The sequence below is a fragment of the Rissa tridactyla genome, chromosome 5 (assembly GCF_028500815.1).
Source record: "Rissa tridactyla isolate bRisTri1 chromosome 5, bRisTri1.patW.cur.20221130, whole genome shotgun sequence".
NCBI classification, from domain to species: domain Eukaryota; kingdom Metazoa; phylum Chordata; class Aves; order Charadriiformes; family Laridae; genus Rissa; species Rissa tridactyla.
Window position 1 is genome coordinate 50,381,232 of NC_071470.1, and position 18,892 is coordinate 50,400,123.

Sequence of the window (18,892 nt, forward strand, 5' to 3'; positions counted from 1 at the left end):
GCCACTATTAAGCTTGCCCAACTATCATGGCTTACGTAAAACCATTTCCCATCTGAAACAGCCGAACCTTTCATGCAACAGCGGGCAAGAACAGGAATAGTTGGCGTGAATATGAATCATCCCCAAACGAACTTAAACATATTCCTCTCAGCAAGCAGCACCTTCCTGAATATTTAACATGGGATTGGCAACTATTTAAAGCAGGAAAAAAAAATTACGTTTCTGGGAGTACTGCGTGAAATCCCACAGACGGATGCATAGGAAAGACTGGGGACACTGTGAAACAGAACCGGTCCCACGTTAGCCTGGGAGACTTGCGTAATGCCATGGCCATACATGCACATACAGGGGAGACAAACACAGCAGCCTGGAACATGCTACAGGGGCATGTTAGGTTAGTTAGAAAGGATATTGGGAGATGCAGGATATAGGAGGTGGAAGGGAGACCAAGGTAACGAAGACAAGAGAGAGGAAAAAGAGCACAGACTGCAGACAAGTGAACCCTTATAATAAATGCAAAAGTCAGTCTCCTGGTAAAATGATGGGGAGCGTCTTTTGCTTCTCCCTCACAAGCTAAAGAAAAAGAAATTAAAAATTGTGTTGTGCTATTTGTAGATATTACAAATATTATCTCACTACCGTGACATATGAGCAATTCCTAGCGGAGAATGCATGCACCCTTCTATCAGCTAGCAAACAATTGTTCTTGGAGACCAAGGGAGACAGGCACATTCAGTTTCAGGGTGGGGGTACTTTGTTTCTCCAAGGTCAAAGCTAAATCTGTTCTTGAGCGATTGCTAGAAAACAAAGAGCAATCTGATGCCACCCAAGAGCTCCTCGTCTTAATTCCTCCACAGGTAATTAGGAATACATTGTGGTCAGAAATAATGAAGGCAGCAGGTAAACCCGGAACATCAGTCTGCACTAAAACGTTATCTCACAGCATGAAAGCCATTAGGAAGCCAGGAAAACTCACAAGACCTTTACATTGATCTCATATTTGTTCCTGAATTAATGAAGAGTAATAACCTCCAGGTTATTTAGATAATACCACACAAGTTTTCTTCCCTTGTGACTCAACTCAAGTTCTGCTTGAGTCACGGATGTCAATGCATGGAAGTACTTTGACACAGAGAATGTGGTCTTCCTTTAAATACTGTTATTTTGCCCTCTGAGAAAAAGGACTGACAACATGCCCCACAGCAGAAAAGGCATTTTCTTTGCTAACCAGGGAGGGAAAGCACAGGTTGCAATTCAAAATCCTCCCAGCACTTCAATATTCTCTTCAACACACACAGAAACTCTAGCACTCCTACCTGGAGCCATCCATCTTTCACCATCTGTTTTTTCCCCGAGTATTGCTATTTTCTGTGCATATTCATCTCTATCTTGCCCAGTCTAGTTTTAAATATTTCAAATAGCGGTGTTCAGAGTGAAATGAAATTAAGCTACTCGTGTCCAGAAGTGCTACCAGAACTTGCACGTACCTGCTGAGAAGGAAGTGACAGGTAAAATCTTATCATAAAGCAAAAGAAAGGTAGAAGAAAAACATAGGATTTCCTTGCTGGCTTGGTGACTTCTGTGGCCTTCCTAATTATCAACCTGTTTTCCATGGGCATCATTAGCATATTTCATCAAATGAAATTGCTTGCAAACATGAGAGTCTGCTTCAAGTGCTATGTACTATTTTTTACAGTGCCATTATGCAGTATCAACATATACTAAGCTACATACGTGGGGCTTGCCTGTGTGGAAACACCAAAGGAAAACAGAACTGTATTAATGAAACTGCATTAACTGGCCTCAATTGTAATTGTTGAATTTGTTTTGGAAACAAATTACAATTGAAACAAAGCCACTTGCACTCCAATACAGAGCACTCATACAGAATTGTAATACAATTTCACAAGTCTACTGACATTCATACCTCTGTACAACATAGATGATTCCTGAGCTTTCTCGTCCAAAAAATACGTGCACTGCCACAAAGGGGAGATTTGACTGTGTACATAAAGCAGAGCCAAAAAACTTTAATACAGCCTACCTACGGCTGCCTTATGATTTACAACAAATCAGAGTTTCCTGTTTCAAGAATATGGATCAGCTTTACGGAATTGATTTGTTACAGGTGTTTTAATAAAATACACCATCATTAATTCTAAGACCAGTCAGAAAGGCCCTACTAAAATAAATCAGTCCAACTACGCTACAATCAAAGAGATATGTCAGTTCACTGACAGTCACACTTCCTCCATGAACTCAAAGAAACAGCTAACAAATGCTTTCTCTTAAGAGAGGTCTTCAGCTCCTGAGCAATGTGGACTCCGCTAGTGGGCAACCTCCCTCCTCATTCTTCCGCTCTCAATCCATCTACATAGATTAAAAAAGGAAACATCGCCAATTGCTGCAAAATACCCTTTCTGTTTTGCAGCAGTCACTCATACATCATGCATCAAGAAATTAATGAAAGAAAATGATAAAGGAAAAAGTAAAACCTAATTCAAACTATGTGCTCTTCACATGTTATGATTTAAATTGAAATTTGAAAGCAAGTATTGTCTGATTGAGGTTGTGTGTCAGCTGTGTGTCAGCTGTGACTACCTGAGTAGGCCTTCTTCTAGACATCATCTAAAACACTTTGGCTTCCTTGAGGAAGATGCACTGTCTACTGGTTATCTTACCAGAAAGTACAGTATGCAAGCTTTCCAAAGTACTGCTGTAATTGCTCCTACAGACCAAACAAGAGTGTCACATCTGAACCATGGTCTGGCTTATCCCGAACAACCAAAAATCCCACCCCTCTGCATTGCACGGTAGGGCACAAGTGGCGCTGCTTGGATCAAGTGCAGAGGGTTAGACCTCCGGCCACGTGGCAGGCTTGCTAGGGATCTAGATTACAGATATTTAATCATAAACTTATCCATTCTCTACTGTGACCCTATATTAAAGCCATAAACGGCAAGAAGTAGTTGAGGAGGGCAATTAGATGTTGCCGCGCTCCTGCAGCCTGCTTGCTCTGCAGTGTCTACAGAAAAGCATCAACTCCAGAAGTTAATTGGGTGAAAGCTATTTCTGCATTTGCCACACCAAAACCTTATCAAGGTTTCTTTGCGAAATTCAAGGCTTGACTTTCTCCTCATAATAAGCTCTAGGAGACATGAATAAGCCTGCTTATTCCCACAAAAGAACAACAGTTTATGTCTCATGTAACTCGCACTTACTGTTCTGCTCTTCACTGGGGTCTGTTAGCCTTTTGAGACATCAGCTGGCTAATCGCATAAAGGTGGAAAAACTCCATAACTCTGTTTCTGAAGAAGTAAATCAGATCTCTATGCTCAGTACCTTTTCCTTTGTGTTTCTGAGCTGAACTTTTCAAGATTAATCGACTCACCTACAGACTGGAAAGAAGATGGAGAACAGTGATTCCCCAATGAGCCAAGCACTCTGTAGAGTATACTGAGCGTAGAGATGGTCAGAAAACCAGGAGATATTAATATTCTGTCAAAACTCATGGTTCCACCTAAACCAAAATTTTGCGATAATTACACCTGTTTCTGGAACCTTAGTTACAAAAACGTCCATTAAAAAAATCCGTTTTAAAAGTTTCAAGAATTTTCCATGTGGCATGTCAGTATTCTAGCACAGTAGGAAATAAAATATGTAAAATACATCTCAAAGAGATAAAAAGAGACAAAATGAGAAAATGCCTGTTTGAGCTTTTTCAAGTACTAAGCAAGGCATTTATATCCTATGCAGGTAGCAAGGGGGCTACTAAAAGAGTGATGGGGACTTTAATGTTAGGCACTTAAACTTCAGTAACTGCTACCCAAGATAACTTCAGTAAAAGCCAAATGTCGATCCTAAATTTCTAGTCATTTCCACATAAGATTTCTGTAGAAGGTTTTCTAAACAGATCTCTACATTTTTAAAATGCAAAATGTAAAGTGCAAAAAAAATATTTCATATTCCGCTTTTTTTTCTTTTTAAACTACAGGTGATAATTAACACTTTTTTTGGGAACACTCAGGAATCTTAGTTTGCGACAAGACAGAACAGGAATATTTGAAAGATAAGACATTGCTTGCATTTCAAAATGGGAGTTTAATAAAGTAGGAAAAAAACCTCCATTCTGCTACTGAAAGAGAGATGAAACTTGGGAGGCACTTAGAGGATTTGCATTCCTTCTGACAGTAAGATTGCCCAAATGAACAAATAATAGCTGACTGGAGTACACTGTGATGCTTGGTATCTTAATCAAAACTGAGTTGCTCTCTTTTAATCAAAATTAAAAGGTGTTTCATTACGTCTTTATTCTCAGCAGTGCACAATGTCTCATGGAGCTTCCTTGTAAAAAGGAGGAAAAAGGCTCCTACGTATTGGTATATTTGATCCCGGTGATTCCCCAAAGTGGATTCACCCTGGCTCTGAGCAATGTATGACGGTCAATGGAAAAATGCAGTTGTTTGTAAGACTAGCTGTTCTGACCAAGAACAGTAATAAGACAAGAAATACTCTACACCTGTGGGGTCCGCTGCACTGAGCGGTTATGTTAGGACAGTGTTTGGCTTCCAAGGAGTCCCAGGATACGTAGGCTGGGACAGGGGGGGAAGAAGATAAAGCAAAGTTACCATCGCTTTCATTCTTCTAAATTATTTTTCATATTAAAGGCAATTAGTAAGGGCTTTAAGTTTAATAATATTTTATATGGAAAAAAATGCCTAATGGCTAAATTGACAGTCTTCCCACTACCAGTTTTCTTTTTCCCTGAAAGTTTGGTAATTAAACCAATCAGTTATATTACCTGCGATGTAAATATATAAGCTGGTTTTGGCGGGGGTAGAGTCAATTTTTTTCATAGTAGCTAGTATGAGGCTATGTTTTGGATTTTTGCTGGAAACAGTGTTGATAATACAGGGATGCTTCAGTTTCAGCTGAGCAGTGCTTACAGAGTCAAGGCCTGTTCTGCTCCCCACACCACCCCACCAGCAGTAGGCTGGGAGTGCACATGAAGCTGGGACACAGCCAAGACAGCTGACCCAACGAATATTCCATACCGTATGACGTCATGCCCAGCATATAAAGCTGGGGTAAGAAGAAGGAACGGAAAGACATTCGAAGTTATGGTGTTCTGTCTTCCCAAGTGACCATTATGCGCGATGGAGCCCTGCTTTCCTGGAGATGGCTGAACACCTGCCTGCCAATGGAAAGCAGTGAATGAATTCCTTGGTTTATTTTGCTTGGGTGCACGGCTTTTGCTTTACCTATTAAACTGTCTTTATCTCAACCCACGAGTTTTCTCACTTTTACTCTTCTGATTTTCTCCAGGAGTGAGCAAGTGGCTGTGTGGGGCTTAGTTGCTGGCTGGGATTAAACCACAACAGTATATTATCTATCTATATGTTCTCTGCTACTGTTAATTTTATGTTTGTGTTTACAGTGCTATTTACTGTAAATGTGTTAAATTAAGAGACACTCTAGAAAGAAAAAGTATTTAGTGCACACAGATACCAAACACGATCCATATAGATGCTAAACATGGTAAGGACAAGGCCTGTTATTCTATTTGCTTTAGTAAGACCTACAGCACAGAAAAATCTTTGCGTAGTACTTCAAGTACCTTGAGGTTTCAGCTTGAGTGGGATTTTTGGTGCTATAATAGTATAGATAAAATTATTCACCACAAAAATCATAGAACTTACCGAGAGATTTGTTCTTGAGCTACTAGAGAACCAAATAACATGAATTTAATGAGGTTAAGAATTTCAATTAGTTAATTACCTATATGAAAATAATAAACTTTATAATCCATATTTTGTCCTCAGGCAGTATTATACACTAGGTATCCACTAGCTAGTACCTCTCCATACTATCTGGATCTATACGCTTATGCTGAGATGAAAATAGAATATTCAAAGGATTTCACAGCTTTCTTAACTTAGAAAAAAACATGTTCATTTCTACAGTAAATGTAATTATCATTAATCTTGCCTTTTTTTTTTTTTACTCAAGTAATTTAAAAGCATACTCTCACTGTACACAGAAATAAAACACGCACAGGCACAGAATAAATTTAAAGCAAACGTTTTATCTGTATAACCCAGTACTTCAGTTTATTATCTTCTCTTAACAGAGAGAAGAAAGCATGAAAAAGAAGCAACTTCTTTTTTGCTTTCAGGAAGAGTCCCAATGATTACAAATAACAGCATTATTATTTTTAAAATTTTAATTTTTAAAATTCGGCTTAAATTTACAACTAGTTTATAAAAAGTTAATCCATTTAATAGGCTCTATGTTAAATGCTAGCGTGCATTAGAAATTTTTTTTTAATAGATGCATACTGGCAATGCATAAAAGAACTTTTGGAATCTAAATAAGATTTGTTTTGTCATTTTTAAAACACTACTTGCAGTATGTTAACTCTTTTAAAATGAATACAAGCCTACAAGCTGCTGCCACCCTTTCTGTGTTAAGCACTGAGTTTCTGCCAAAATGTAAATCCCCCAGGCAGTGCTCAGATGGGCACTGTCACATCAGCCCTGTCGCTCACTAGTCTCAGCTGTCACTTTGCACTGCCCAGGGTGGGTAGGTGACACTGTGGTGTGACAGCAGCCCTCCAGCCTGGCCTCAGCTGGATGGTTAAACCTGTTCTTCATGGTCCAAAGCATGCCAGTATTAAAGGTGGCACCAGGCAACCTCAGACAAACTTCTCAAGAAAGCATTTTGCCAAGAATCTGTTTATTGTTTCCTTTGCATAAATATTATAGAATCATGGAATGCTTAAAGTTGGAAGGGACCTCAAAGATCACCTAGTTCCAAACCCCCTGCCATGGCCAGGGATACCTTCCACTAGACCAGGTTGCTAAAAGCCCCATCCAACCTGCATATTGTTGTATCCACAGGATATACAACAATACAACAAACGCTACAGCTGCTTTCACTGCATTTAAAGTCAAAACCAGACTTCCATCATGGCACAAGAAAAATGCCCGTCACCTCACAAGACTACAGGCTTTCATGCAGGTGAGCAGATCACTAGCAGCAGATCCCAGCAATACCCATTAGTTTAGGTTGGCTTCCAGACCCATGTTTGGAAGCAGGTGATCATTTTTATTTCACAGTCCCCAATCCTAGAATTTATGGCAAATAAGCAAACTCCTCCAGTTGCCATTATAGCAATTCACAGAACAATTTGGGTTGGAAGGGGCCTCAGGAGGTCACTGTTTGCTACACTTAGCTGGGGAACTTGGACTCAATTATGCAGGTCCATGTAAACTGGAAGAAATTATTTGTTACAAGTTTAGAAGCCAACTAAAATAATACACTATTGGCTAATGCCTTTTAGTCTTCTGTGGAGAAACAGTTTGTAATCATGCTTCTATTCACTTTTAATGGATAAGCTTTATTTGCAATTCCCTGTTAAAGCCCATGACTTGCTTACACTGTGTAATCAAGGTAAGCGTTCATCTGGCGCACAGGATACACAGGTATTTGACTTAGGAGAATGCCAAATAGATGTCTATAGGAAGAATAACCTGCCAAATGCACTGCTAGCCATACTCAAGCTCAATCAATGAATTTGCTAGTTGTGATCACAGAATCACAGAATCTTCATGGCTGGAAAGGACCTTTGAGATCATCGAGTCCAACCAAACAACCTACAATCTCTGCCACTAGAGCATGCCCTGAAGTGCCACATCTAGATGTTTCTTAAGCACCTCTAGGGATGGTGACTCAACCACCTCCCTGGGCAGGCTGTTCCAGTGCCTGACCACTCTTTCAGTAAAGTAATTCTTCCTAATATCTAATCTAAACCTCCCCTGCCGCAGCTTCAGACCATTTCCTCTGCTCCTGTCATTATTTACTTGGTGATCTCTTATTCAGAGTTGAGAGTAGACTAAAGATATCACAGCCTTAAGAGACATAACCTCATAGAGATAAAAACCACAAAGTTACATTGATATTTTGATTGTATGCCTGGTTAGTACCTTCTCTTATTTCAGAAAGACCCACCCTCTTTCCTACAAGGCACCTGTGTCCCACTGGTATTCTGAATGCCCACGCTTGGCCTCCACCCAACTGTCGGTTTACCTGGAAAATCCAAGCAAAATCAATCTCATGTATCTCTGAACTGCACAGAAATGCAGAAATACTACATTGTAGAATATATTTACATGACTGAATTTTGATGTTAACGTTTTTGAAATGGCTATTTATCCCTTGTGAAACCAATAAGGGACAGAGACATAGAGCAGTCCATTCAGAGCCACAGATACTAATCAGTTAGATGGCTATAATGCATACGTGACTGAGAATCTTAGTTTAAAAATACCAGTATCAAGAATCAAATGAATGGTTTTGCGTATCTAAAGAACAAAGCACTGGTTCAGAATAATTATGCTATTTATAGGCCTGTGGAATAATATGCATGTACATTATGGATGTTCTGTAATTTCACAGATGTGATTTTATTCTGTTACAGACATCATGACTCATATTTAAGCTTTACAATATACAGAACAGAATTAAATGAAAGTCAGCAGAGATTTGCTTCATACCTTATAAGGATCTATATATATACATTAATATTAAAATCAAAAAATATTAGGTATGGTCCACACTAAAGTACGCAATTGCATATTACAGCAATGATGATCCTTATGACACTGACTAAAGGGTTCAAAGACCTATGAACAGAAAAGAATATTCTCAGCTTAAAACTACGAAAGAGCTTTAGCATAAGCTAAGGGTATAGACTACTGTGGCCATGCAATACTCGTGTATCCCCTGGCAGTTCATTAGACATACGATTTTGTAAATCTTCAACATAGCTTTTACAAAGGACCACGGGCACATCAAAAGCAACATTTTACTTATCACTGAACAAAAAAAGGACTAAAAAGCCCCCCAGGAAAACTGCTTTGAAAGAGAACAAAATCGCTTGTGAGATGTTTTCAAGACCAATCCACCACAGTGGAGCGAATGCCTACCACAATGTAATACCCCTTTTTTCCTCCCAAACTAAAGCACCAATAGGATTTGTCAGACAGACAGGAATACACTTCAATAAGGATAAAAAAAGAGTTTAAGGATTCAATTTTAACAGCTCCTCTGGATGCTAACTGGAAATAAGCTACACCATAGAACTTCTTCGTGATGAATCCACATAACACCCATATTTTTGTGCAAATACTAATATTCTTCATCATCTTATTTTTTTCCTAACACTTAAATGTTCATACAGAAAACAGTACAAAAAGGAGGTATTTGTCTTTTCTGGGTTATTTTTGTTTCCAAACAACACTATACACATTTTGGAAAGCATCATTCCCACCACCTATCTGGGGTCACTTTTCACCTAGTATAAGTGAAAGAATATGACTGCAGTGTATCAGCAATAAAAGTGTAGTAACTCTTGGTATTGTGCAAATACTTAATGTTCACCTTGGTGTTGAAATGAAAAATATGCACAGGCTGGTTTATAGTATGAGCTAGAGCAAATTCAATCTGAAGAGTTCAGAGTAGTTCGGAGGCGTTTTTGAGTTGGTGTCACTATATTAATGGAAGACAGCAACTCTCCAAATAGATCTTGATGTTAAATGCGATGTATCTAACCCATCAGTGGATTGGTACATGATCCCTTCTGCTCTTCATCTGCAGAGGATACAAATTGTGCTGTTAACCTGGGATTCACTGTTTGACCTTTCAGGTCTAGCAGGTAACTTTTCAATCCTCAGTTATTTGGAAAAATAGTTATCTTCCCCTTCAACCGTACAGTGATCCTCCAGCTGCTGGCCCCCCATGAGAGGCTGCTGAGTTCAGAATCACTACTAGATCACACTTTAAACATATTTAAAGCAATCCACATTTGATAAGACTCTGCAGAACAGTAAAACTAGATGCCCAGTCCTACTCAAGTGCCAAATCCTGAAGGTCACACAAAATACAAGCTATAAACAGCAGATATTTTCTTTGCTGCTCATTTGTTTAGCGTAACACAAATCATCCTGCATTCATACCACTGACAGACACAAAAGGAAACACTCCATCTGCCCACCAGTTCAGGGAGGCCACTCATCGTTCACCTCTTCATTTGGAAAAGACTGTAAATAAACAAACCTGTTTGGCCAACTGATCCTTCTTCACCAAGCCAGTGGCTGCAGCAATGTTCCCTGCTCCTTCCACTGTCTTCTGGGCCACCGCCGTCACCCCTGTCACCACAGCTCCCCCAACATTAGACACTTGCTCTTTGGTCTTCTCGGCCACTGAGGAGATGCAGAAGATGGAAAACCACATTACAGCTCTGGGAGCTCTAAGTTTTTCAGAGAATCTTAGCTATCACTGACAGCTCAACATCATGAACAGCCATAAGGCCACTTACACTTTGTGCACCCCAAGTGGATCTTAAGAAATGAGACTGTCCATCCGGTAACACCGGAGCAGCAGAGGTAAAAAAAAAAAAAAAAAACACCTTATTCCGGCTCAATTTCTTTCACATGAAAGACATTTGACATTTTCATTCATGTCTAACTGTACTTAAGGGGAGACAAGTCATTACTTAAGGCCCTTATTATGCCCAACACACTATGTGATGTATAATAATTGCATTCAATATATCCCAGTTTGGAAATGTATTCCAGTTAGTCCACCAAACACTTGCTGCATGTTACAGGGCAAGGAAGACAATATTTACACTAGACTCAAAAGCCATTGATTATTATTCTATTTTTACTTTTTAAAATATACTTGACTAATAAGCAGAGCTACTGTTGCTCAGAGAATTTCTAATACAACTTTATATCTGGTTCTCTGAGATTTTTGCCTCACTGCTGATGCGTCCATCCGTAACATACTAATCTACAATAGACTGAATGCCAAAGACAGCAAAGCAAACTGGATTAATAGCTAACTTCAAAGCCCCAGGGAAACAACAACTCATTTAGCCTACATATACATCAGCAGTTGCCATTCTACCTTTCAGAATATTAGTGGGTTCTTTCTGCTCATTCATCCCCAAGGGCTCTTTCTGACAGCGGCTTGCACTATACTGAAACCGCTCTACAAAAAGAGATGACTTCAGGCCTTAAAGTTACACAGACAGATTTTCAGAAAAAAAACCCACATTTACTCATCTAAATAAGGGGCTTTTCTTCAAAAGTGTCCAGCATATAACTTTGTAATTCTAACTAATCCTATACTTTCCTCCAGCCCAAACCCCATCTGATCCATAAAATGCATTCATAACTCTATTTGCACCCTTTATGAGCATGGGATGGAGTCTGCTTGGCAGATAGGCCACCCTTTCAGAGACTCTTTTCGGAAGCACATACAGAGAGGACTTTCTATGGATAAATTAGATTTCTTTAATTCTTTACATACAGATTATCATCTGTCCACACCACAGGGCACACAGCATAGATTGCAATGACTGACATTAAGCAACAACAATTAGGAAAAGTTGTTAGAAAGGTAAACAATGTGCCTAATAGGTGACTTTTATTAATGACCCAACTAGTAAATATCTGCTGACTGAAAATGGGGGCAGATCATTTAATGCTCATTCTAACTAAGTTAAAGTGAAAAATTAGTAACCAATTGAGTATTATCTCTATTATGACCAAACTCAGGAGCTTTCATTATAGAGCAGGACAGCAACGGACTTCAGCATTGTCTGAAACTAGAAACAGAAAAACAGTCTGTTCCAAAGATCTTCCAACCTATACATGCTAATAAGATACAAATTCATGAGAAATTTCACTGTAGCCCTCCAGTACTCTATTGACACGCTTTTTCCAGAAAAAAAAAAAAAGTCAAGTGGGTTTTGCTAAAAAGCAAATGTTACCCTGAGGGAAGGTTTCACATTAGGCTAGTAAGTGCAGGAAGACATCCATGAAGATGACTCATTGGAATATTACTAGCTACAGACAACAAAAGCTCTGGATTCTACACATGACATCTATACAGGAAGTTTTTCACTAGTTCTTGCAAACATGTATCTTAAGGTGTGTGTCCTTGTAACCCATCATATCTTCCAAAGAATACTAAAATCTGATCATGCATGGAGTCTTTCAGAAACAAACTGAGTAACATTATAAGACAGAAAATTGTTAACACTTTGATATTCTTTAGAATGTCTAGAAGAAATCTCAAACAGAGCTATGTAAAAAAAAAAGTATCATCTTGCAAAAATCAGTTTTAAAGGAAGTGATATTCCCCAAGAAACTGGAAAAAAAAAGAAAGAAAAGAAAAAAAGAGAGATGTGTTTTGGGTAAGTTTCAATATTGTTTTTTGTTTCTCCTCTGTCTGGTTCCTTTTCTGGGAGAGAAGGAAAAAAAAAGAAAACAAAACCAACAGAAGATACATAAATCAAGATCCTTTTTATATACATTTTCTTCTGTTAATTTTTTATATGGCAGCAACACACACTGTTTTGAAAACTCCCATTTCCAAAATACATTGAGTGGCAGAACATTTAAAAAGACAAATTCATCAGGCTTGACGGTGACAAAGGATCACATGTTCAGCTGCTCTCAAGCGGGCTCCTCCCTTCTGATAAAATGAGAAAGCATGGCTGCACTGCGTTCATTGTCAATAGCCATAATTAGTTTCATCAGCTCAAGATCTTAAAAAACCTGCACCTCAAAAGCAAGATATCAAGAAATACAGTGAAACTGGGTGCACGATGGATGCACCAGATTCTGATGCCATTAATAAAACCCACATTTCTCAGACTATTTTGTCATGGCAAGTACAACCACCTACCAAGAGCAACTATCCAGTGGCTGCCCTTCCCACAATTAGAGTGTTTTGGGAAAGCTCTGTCTGAAGTCTGTTTTCTCCTCCCAGAAATATGTTATCCTAGGAAAGGCTTAGTACATGCAAACAAAACGAAAAAGCAAAGAATCAGGCCGATAGTACTGTTACTGGAACAACAAGTACCAATAACAGTAATAAAAGCAGTATATTTAAGATTACTTCTATTTCAGACATAGCCTAAGAAAGCTATCACAGGAGGTACCCTGAAAGATCTCTCATACACTGCTTCAGAAATTGGAGCCATGAAGATAAATCCAGCAAACTATACACCTAGCACAGATTTGCAAAAGCACTCAACACTAGTAGGAAAAAGAGAGAGTCTTCCTGTGTGTCTCTAATGTATACCTAAACACTATCAAAGTTCCTATTACCAGAGTGACTCTCTAAATAAGCTCCAGCCCGGTGACCCTTCAGCTCTGGAACTCTAGTGACGGGAGAAGAAAAAAACAAAACAGGTTTCCAGTCTCATGTACTTTATTGCTTACACTAAGTAGTAACAGGGGAAAAGCATTAAGCGTGCACAAACAAATCTGTTCAGAATGCAGGGGGCTGATACCAACTAATTACATTAATCTGAATATCAGGTTGTTTAATGATCTTAAGCCATTAAGTCTTTGTAAAGTTGATGTCTGCTTTGCATCACAGTGCTGAGAAACAGTAAATCAGCTTCTGCAGGGCTCTGCCGTGCTTTGGCCTGATTACTTCTGTCCATCTATGCAGAGACTGTCCATTCCAGTAAATGATCCTGGGATTGTCTACAATGACCATGCCAAGGCTAACTTCGAAACTGAAGTTCTAATACTGATTACAGCACTCTACAAAAATTACTAGCATTGAATCTTTCTTTTCTCTACTTATTATAGACAACTGCGTAACATAACGCTATCAATGTGAAAACTTTGGAGCCATTAAGAATGAGAATTAGTTGCTTGAAGAATTTTGAACAATAAAAGGAGATTAAAACCACAGGATTTCTCTGAATTAATGAAATTACTCTTACTGCACTAAATATCAAAGGCCAGTAGAAACGTTAATTAGGCAAGCCAAGTCAGATATATAAGCTAACACCCCCTAAAACCAATAAGCAAAGCTGCTTCATCTTCAGAACTTCTGGGAAAAAGTGACCTGACAAAAAACACACTTACTGTACTCCTGTGAATCACAGCCTGGTATCCTCATTTTACAGTGTCTCAATGCCACTAAACCTGGTACAATCAGGTCATACTTTGTTTAAAGCAAGAAACATCTCAGTTTAATATTTTTGGGTTTGGAAAGCAACTGACCGAAAAGTCTATTTAGTTGTTTAGCACTTGGAGGTGTGTCAGCTCAGTCCCTTTACCAACAACAGGTTTTAAAACACAGCCTATTCAAAAATAGCAAAACCAGCAAGACCTTGGAACTCAGACAGTGAGAAAGGACTGACTGCACAACTGTGAGCACACACTCATTTTGATCTGTGATTCTAGTTTGCATTTGACTGTCTCCAACCTCTTGAATCATTTTTAGTCACATAACAAAACGTGTTGTTTCACATGATATTAACACACTGATGCACCATAAAATCACCAGAACTTGTGAACTCCTAGTCCTATGAAAAGAGGCAAGTCGGTCCTTACAACTGCAGCTTTGTCATATCAACTTTAACAGCGTTGATTTAAATGAATTTGAGTTCTAAAAAAACTTCACTAGCATTCCTCAGTGTCTTCATATTATATCTCACTACAGTGAGCCCCAATCTGTTTTTACATACCTTTTCTGCTTGCCAGAACAACTCTTAACAGACTTGCAATTTTAAAATCTTTTTTATTTTCAGAATATGTGCCCAAGCAATTCCTCTGTTCTTACACTACCAAGCCCATACTGTTTCATTTTAGAAACCGTGCTCCTGGATTCTGCATTAGGTCTCCTCTTCTCACAGCCACACGTTAACCTGCATGTCCTCTATTCATTTTCCATTTTCATTCAACAGCCAAACTTCTTTCAAAGAGTTTAATAAGCCAGAAGGAAGCAAACTGTGCCACAGTACCCATTATTCCCAAGCTTTGGGTGTTTCACTTTGTGTCACCCATTTCCTAAAGCGGGTGAGGACCGACCACTGTTTTGCCTAAAATTCCCAGTAACTCATCTGAAGTTTCTATTCATAGGCACAGCAGGTAACAGATGTGCTCTCCATATGTTTGGTTTCGTAGTCTGTTTTGTATCTTCCAGAAGAAAATTTACATCTTTTCAAACCTGTCAAAAATTCTATTCATCTACTTAAAATGTCCCATCTCACTACGCATATTGCAATCAGATCAACATGGATACTCACAGCATTCGAGATCAGTTGTTTCTCTCAGGAAGACAGAAAGAAGTTCCCCACTAAGCTAGCCCACTATAGAGTCCCAGTCCTTCAGCAAGTTTCCTACATGCCCAAATGCCCTTGACTTTTATCCTACCAAAGCCCAGCGTGGTGAACATCACCTCTATCAACTTGCTTGCTGGCGCTGTCAGTTGCTGTTCCCACATCTGTGATGACATTAGACATACGTGCCTCAGATCTCATTCTACTGCAGTCCTCTACTGGTTACAGGGTCACGATCCCTCAGAATATTTCTCTTAATTGAGGTCTAACAAGCTGAGATTTCAAACCTCTTAACAACCACATGCGTGTTCAGTCCGAGGTTAAACTCTGAAGGACTACCATAGATACTCTGTTCAGTTTTGTTACTAAAAATACTCTTGACTGATTTCTCAGTCATTTGGGTTGTGATATTAAGTACTGCCAAGCTAAGTTTACCTACAGTTGTTTATCCTTTGCATTGGCTTATGTGAGCACAGGGGAATGATAACACCACTGTACACAGAACAAAAAGAAAGAAATCCTTTTCTACTCCCTTACTTATTTGATTTCTAACTTCTTAGGGGGGAAAAAACACTTTAAATTTCTTGACCATGCATTTTCTGCAGAAGTCCTGTATTCTACAGCAGAAAATTACAGATTCTATTCAATGCACTATGGTCAGCTGAGGTTTTCCTGCACTCTGTAGAGATCAAAGACTTCAATTCATTTTGCCACTTACTACAAATTATTGGTTAATGGTTTCAGTTCATACCTACGATGATCCCTGCAAATCAATTTAAAAATGCAGATTTACTCTTTCCCAGTGTATAAATGCCAATATGGACATACACGCCCGGCATTAACTTCAAAGTTTGAAAGTGCTGTTGCTACTGAGAGATTAGGCAGTTCTAAAAAACCTTTCAAAACCCTAATAACTGCGAGAAACTCAAATCAGTTTTTCTTGAAACTCTGGAATTTGTTTCTTTCCTGTAGGCCATTTCCTTTCCACCTTCCCACCCCACCAGCTCCAGTGGGACACACTGAGGTGTCACGAGGATCAGGAATGGAGGGGGTGGTGAGGCAGTGGCCGCACGGCTGCAGGCGCAGCAAACGCACCTCACCTGAAACTGCGCTATCTCCGTGCTGCTGGAAACAGACCTTGGGCTGGGATGAAGAACCACTAGGAGTACAGGTGATACTTGGGTATCAAGTTCACATGGAATTCTCTGCAGCCACAGATGCGCCAGTTTAAAGCCCTTTCAATCAGTCCTGCCAGCTTACCAGCAAAGACACATTTTCCTCACGGGGACAGGTGGATCCCATCAGGCCCTGGCATACCTTGTGTTTTAAAGACTCTTCCATGATTATAAAAGCCAAAACCCTGGCAAATGCACCAGTCCTGGAGCCAGGTATTGATGTCTTGGGCACACCTGTTTCTTCCAAAGTCTCTCCCCGTTACTGGGAGGATTGAGGAAAGAACTACCTGTGCTCCTGAACCTTTTATGCCCCAGAGAGGCAGCAAACTTCCCTGAAAATAGGGTCTGGTCTGCAAATGGGTGCCTCCATTCTGCTCAGGAGGGAGTTCACCGATGACCATAACTTGCTGTTGTTTCTTCTCAGCGCTGGTCTTAATGCAGGTCTTACTGCGAGGGGTCGGTTGATGTGCCCTTGGTAAGGGTGCTTACACAGGTTCCTCCTTTTCTATCTCATCATGCGCTTCATCAACCCAGAGCCTGGGTATCATCACACAGACTGCAGTTAACAGCAGCGATTGTACAGCAGGGCTGAGTTAGCGTCTGCAAAGGTGAAACTCCATTTTGCATCCCAGCTTCACTATAGATAGTCTAAAAGACTTAAGCATGGAAATGCTGCTGATCTTGTTTGCCTTAACTGCAAACACTCCCTGGGACTCTTTCTTTCTACCTAGCTCTTACAGTCCCTACTGTATGAAGGAGGCTCCTTCTACTTTATTTTCCCCTCCTTTATTTGTTGCAGTAATTCCTGACTCATCCACTAGCATTGGTCCTTTCTGACTATGAGCTCTGAAATCAGCAGTTTAAAATCCTCCTGACACATGCCCAAGTGCCTCCCTACTTTGCCTTTCAAAGTCCTCCTCCAGTGGTATTCCTCTTCTCAACTCCACTCCCACTTTTCTGCCTCCTCAGATCCCAAGGAGACAAACCTGGACACCCAAGCCTGGCTTTCAGTTCCTATAGGTTGAAGTTCTTCACAGCAAAAAAAATAAAATAAAATTAAGAAAGACTTCACTTTTTTACGCCAACTAATTTATAACATTCCAGCACAGAATATTTTACCTTCAGCAATTATCAAACAAGATAAAAACCCTCAATTTATCTATTTCTGCAAAAGCAAGTTATTGCCTTCTGTTTAGGAATCTGGTTTCGTTAGTCTCTCCTGGCTCATATAGTACAACTTGACTTTGATTCAGAACATCCCTCAAAAAACCCTTCTCACGTAGAAACAACTACATTAAATTTACATATTTGATTGTAAAACAGTGTATGCATTTTGACAAAAGGAATGTTGCTTTCTGCCTCTCTATTTTTCTATTTTTTCTATCATTCATAAACTAGAGTGGCCTCAAAAAATATACAGATTTTTTAACAGCTAAACAGTTGGTTAAACGTAGGGAAGCAGCTGAAAATAAGAAATAATTGTCTTACCTGTTGTGACACCATGAACAACTCCTTCCTTGGTCCTGGAACCTAAACAAAGAACAATATTAAGTTGAAAATACATGTTCTTAAGTACTGGCAAAGACTAGATGGATGATAAAGGGGGATGAATATATAGATTACATACAGTTGGATACGGTATTTCTTAAGATTATTAAAATTAATTCAAGAGACATTCAAGCTAAGGGAAAGGGCAAAACCATCAATAAAGAGCAACTGCATGAATGTATATTGACTGTGGAAATGGGAATAATACTGGAAACTCTTCTCCAGTTTATTTCTTGTACATACTGACTTCCTTGCCATTTTCTTAATAGCCATGTTAATTAAGCCTCCCACATTGCAAACTCACGCGGATGACTCCACACAGAAACCATGTTACAGTTAATGTCCTAATGAGACTCATGCATGCATTTGCAGAAGATCAGAGCCAAAGTTTCCAGAAGATCCTTAAAATTTCATCTTAAAACTTTTATCCAGATCTCATTTTGCAGGGATTGACAACGGTTACTGAACTACAGAAAGGCCTAGAGGTTAAAACCCCAGGGAGCTGGAAGTGCTAGCCAGATTTAGACAAAAATTAATGCGAAGGGGAAACATTAAATGGTAGATAGGATTCAAACATGAAAATGCCACCAGGGTCAAACCTAATGTCTGCTGCGTCCCAGCATCCTCCTTGTCACAGGCAGGTGTGACAACTCATGCAAATATTCTGCAGACAGCAACATAGAGCTAGTACTAGAGCGAGACTGAGACAAAACACAAGACCCGTGTAAGTGATGTAACTGCCAGCCTGAAGACCAAACCTATTTCTGGAACACCCATGTAAAAATATCATGACTTTTTTCCATGCTGCATGAAAGGGAAGAATCTCTCATGTCTTCAACAGGAAGAGAAACAAATCAGCACATGTTGCTGTTGGAAACGAAACTACATGTCTTTTTCCCTACCAAAGCTCTACTTGTCCTTGACAGGTTTTATAATCTGGCTACATTTCAGGGATTAGTATCCATCTGTGGACTATGATCCCCAACAATGTGCAATTAAGCATCAGAGACAG

At 39.4% G+C, this 18,892-nt stretch overlaps 1 protein-coding gene across 10 annotated transcripts in view; it reads right to left on the reverse strand.

Annotated features, from left to right (window-relative positions):
• SNCA (synuclein alpha) overlaps positions 1-18,892 on the reverse strand; it is a 201,809-nt gene that overhangs the window by 105,135 nt on the left and 77,782 nt on the right. For 9 of the 10 annotated variants that reach the window (XR_008466728.1, XR_008466730.1, XR_008466727.1 and 6 more), the window contains exons 3-4: positions 17,821-17,862; positions 10,117-10,262 (exon numbers count right to left, since the gene is read on the reverse strand). Coding sequence is in view for 3 of the 10 variants with exons in the window: in XM_054203722.1 (XP_054059697.1) it covers positions 10,117-10,262; positions 17,821-17,862 (188 nt within the window). In the remaining 7 variants the exon portion in view is untranslated. Of the gene's footprint in view, positions 1-10,116; positions 10,263-15,276; positions 15,518-17,820; positions 17,863-18,892 lie in introns of those variants that run through there. The other variant, XM_054203724.1, reaches the window with a different exon arrangement.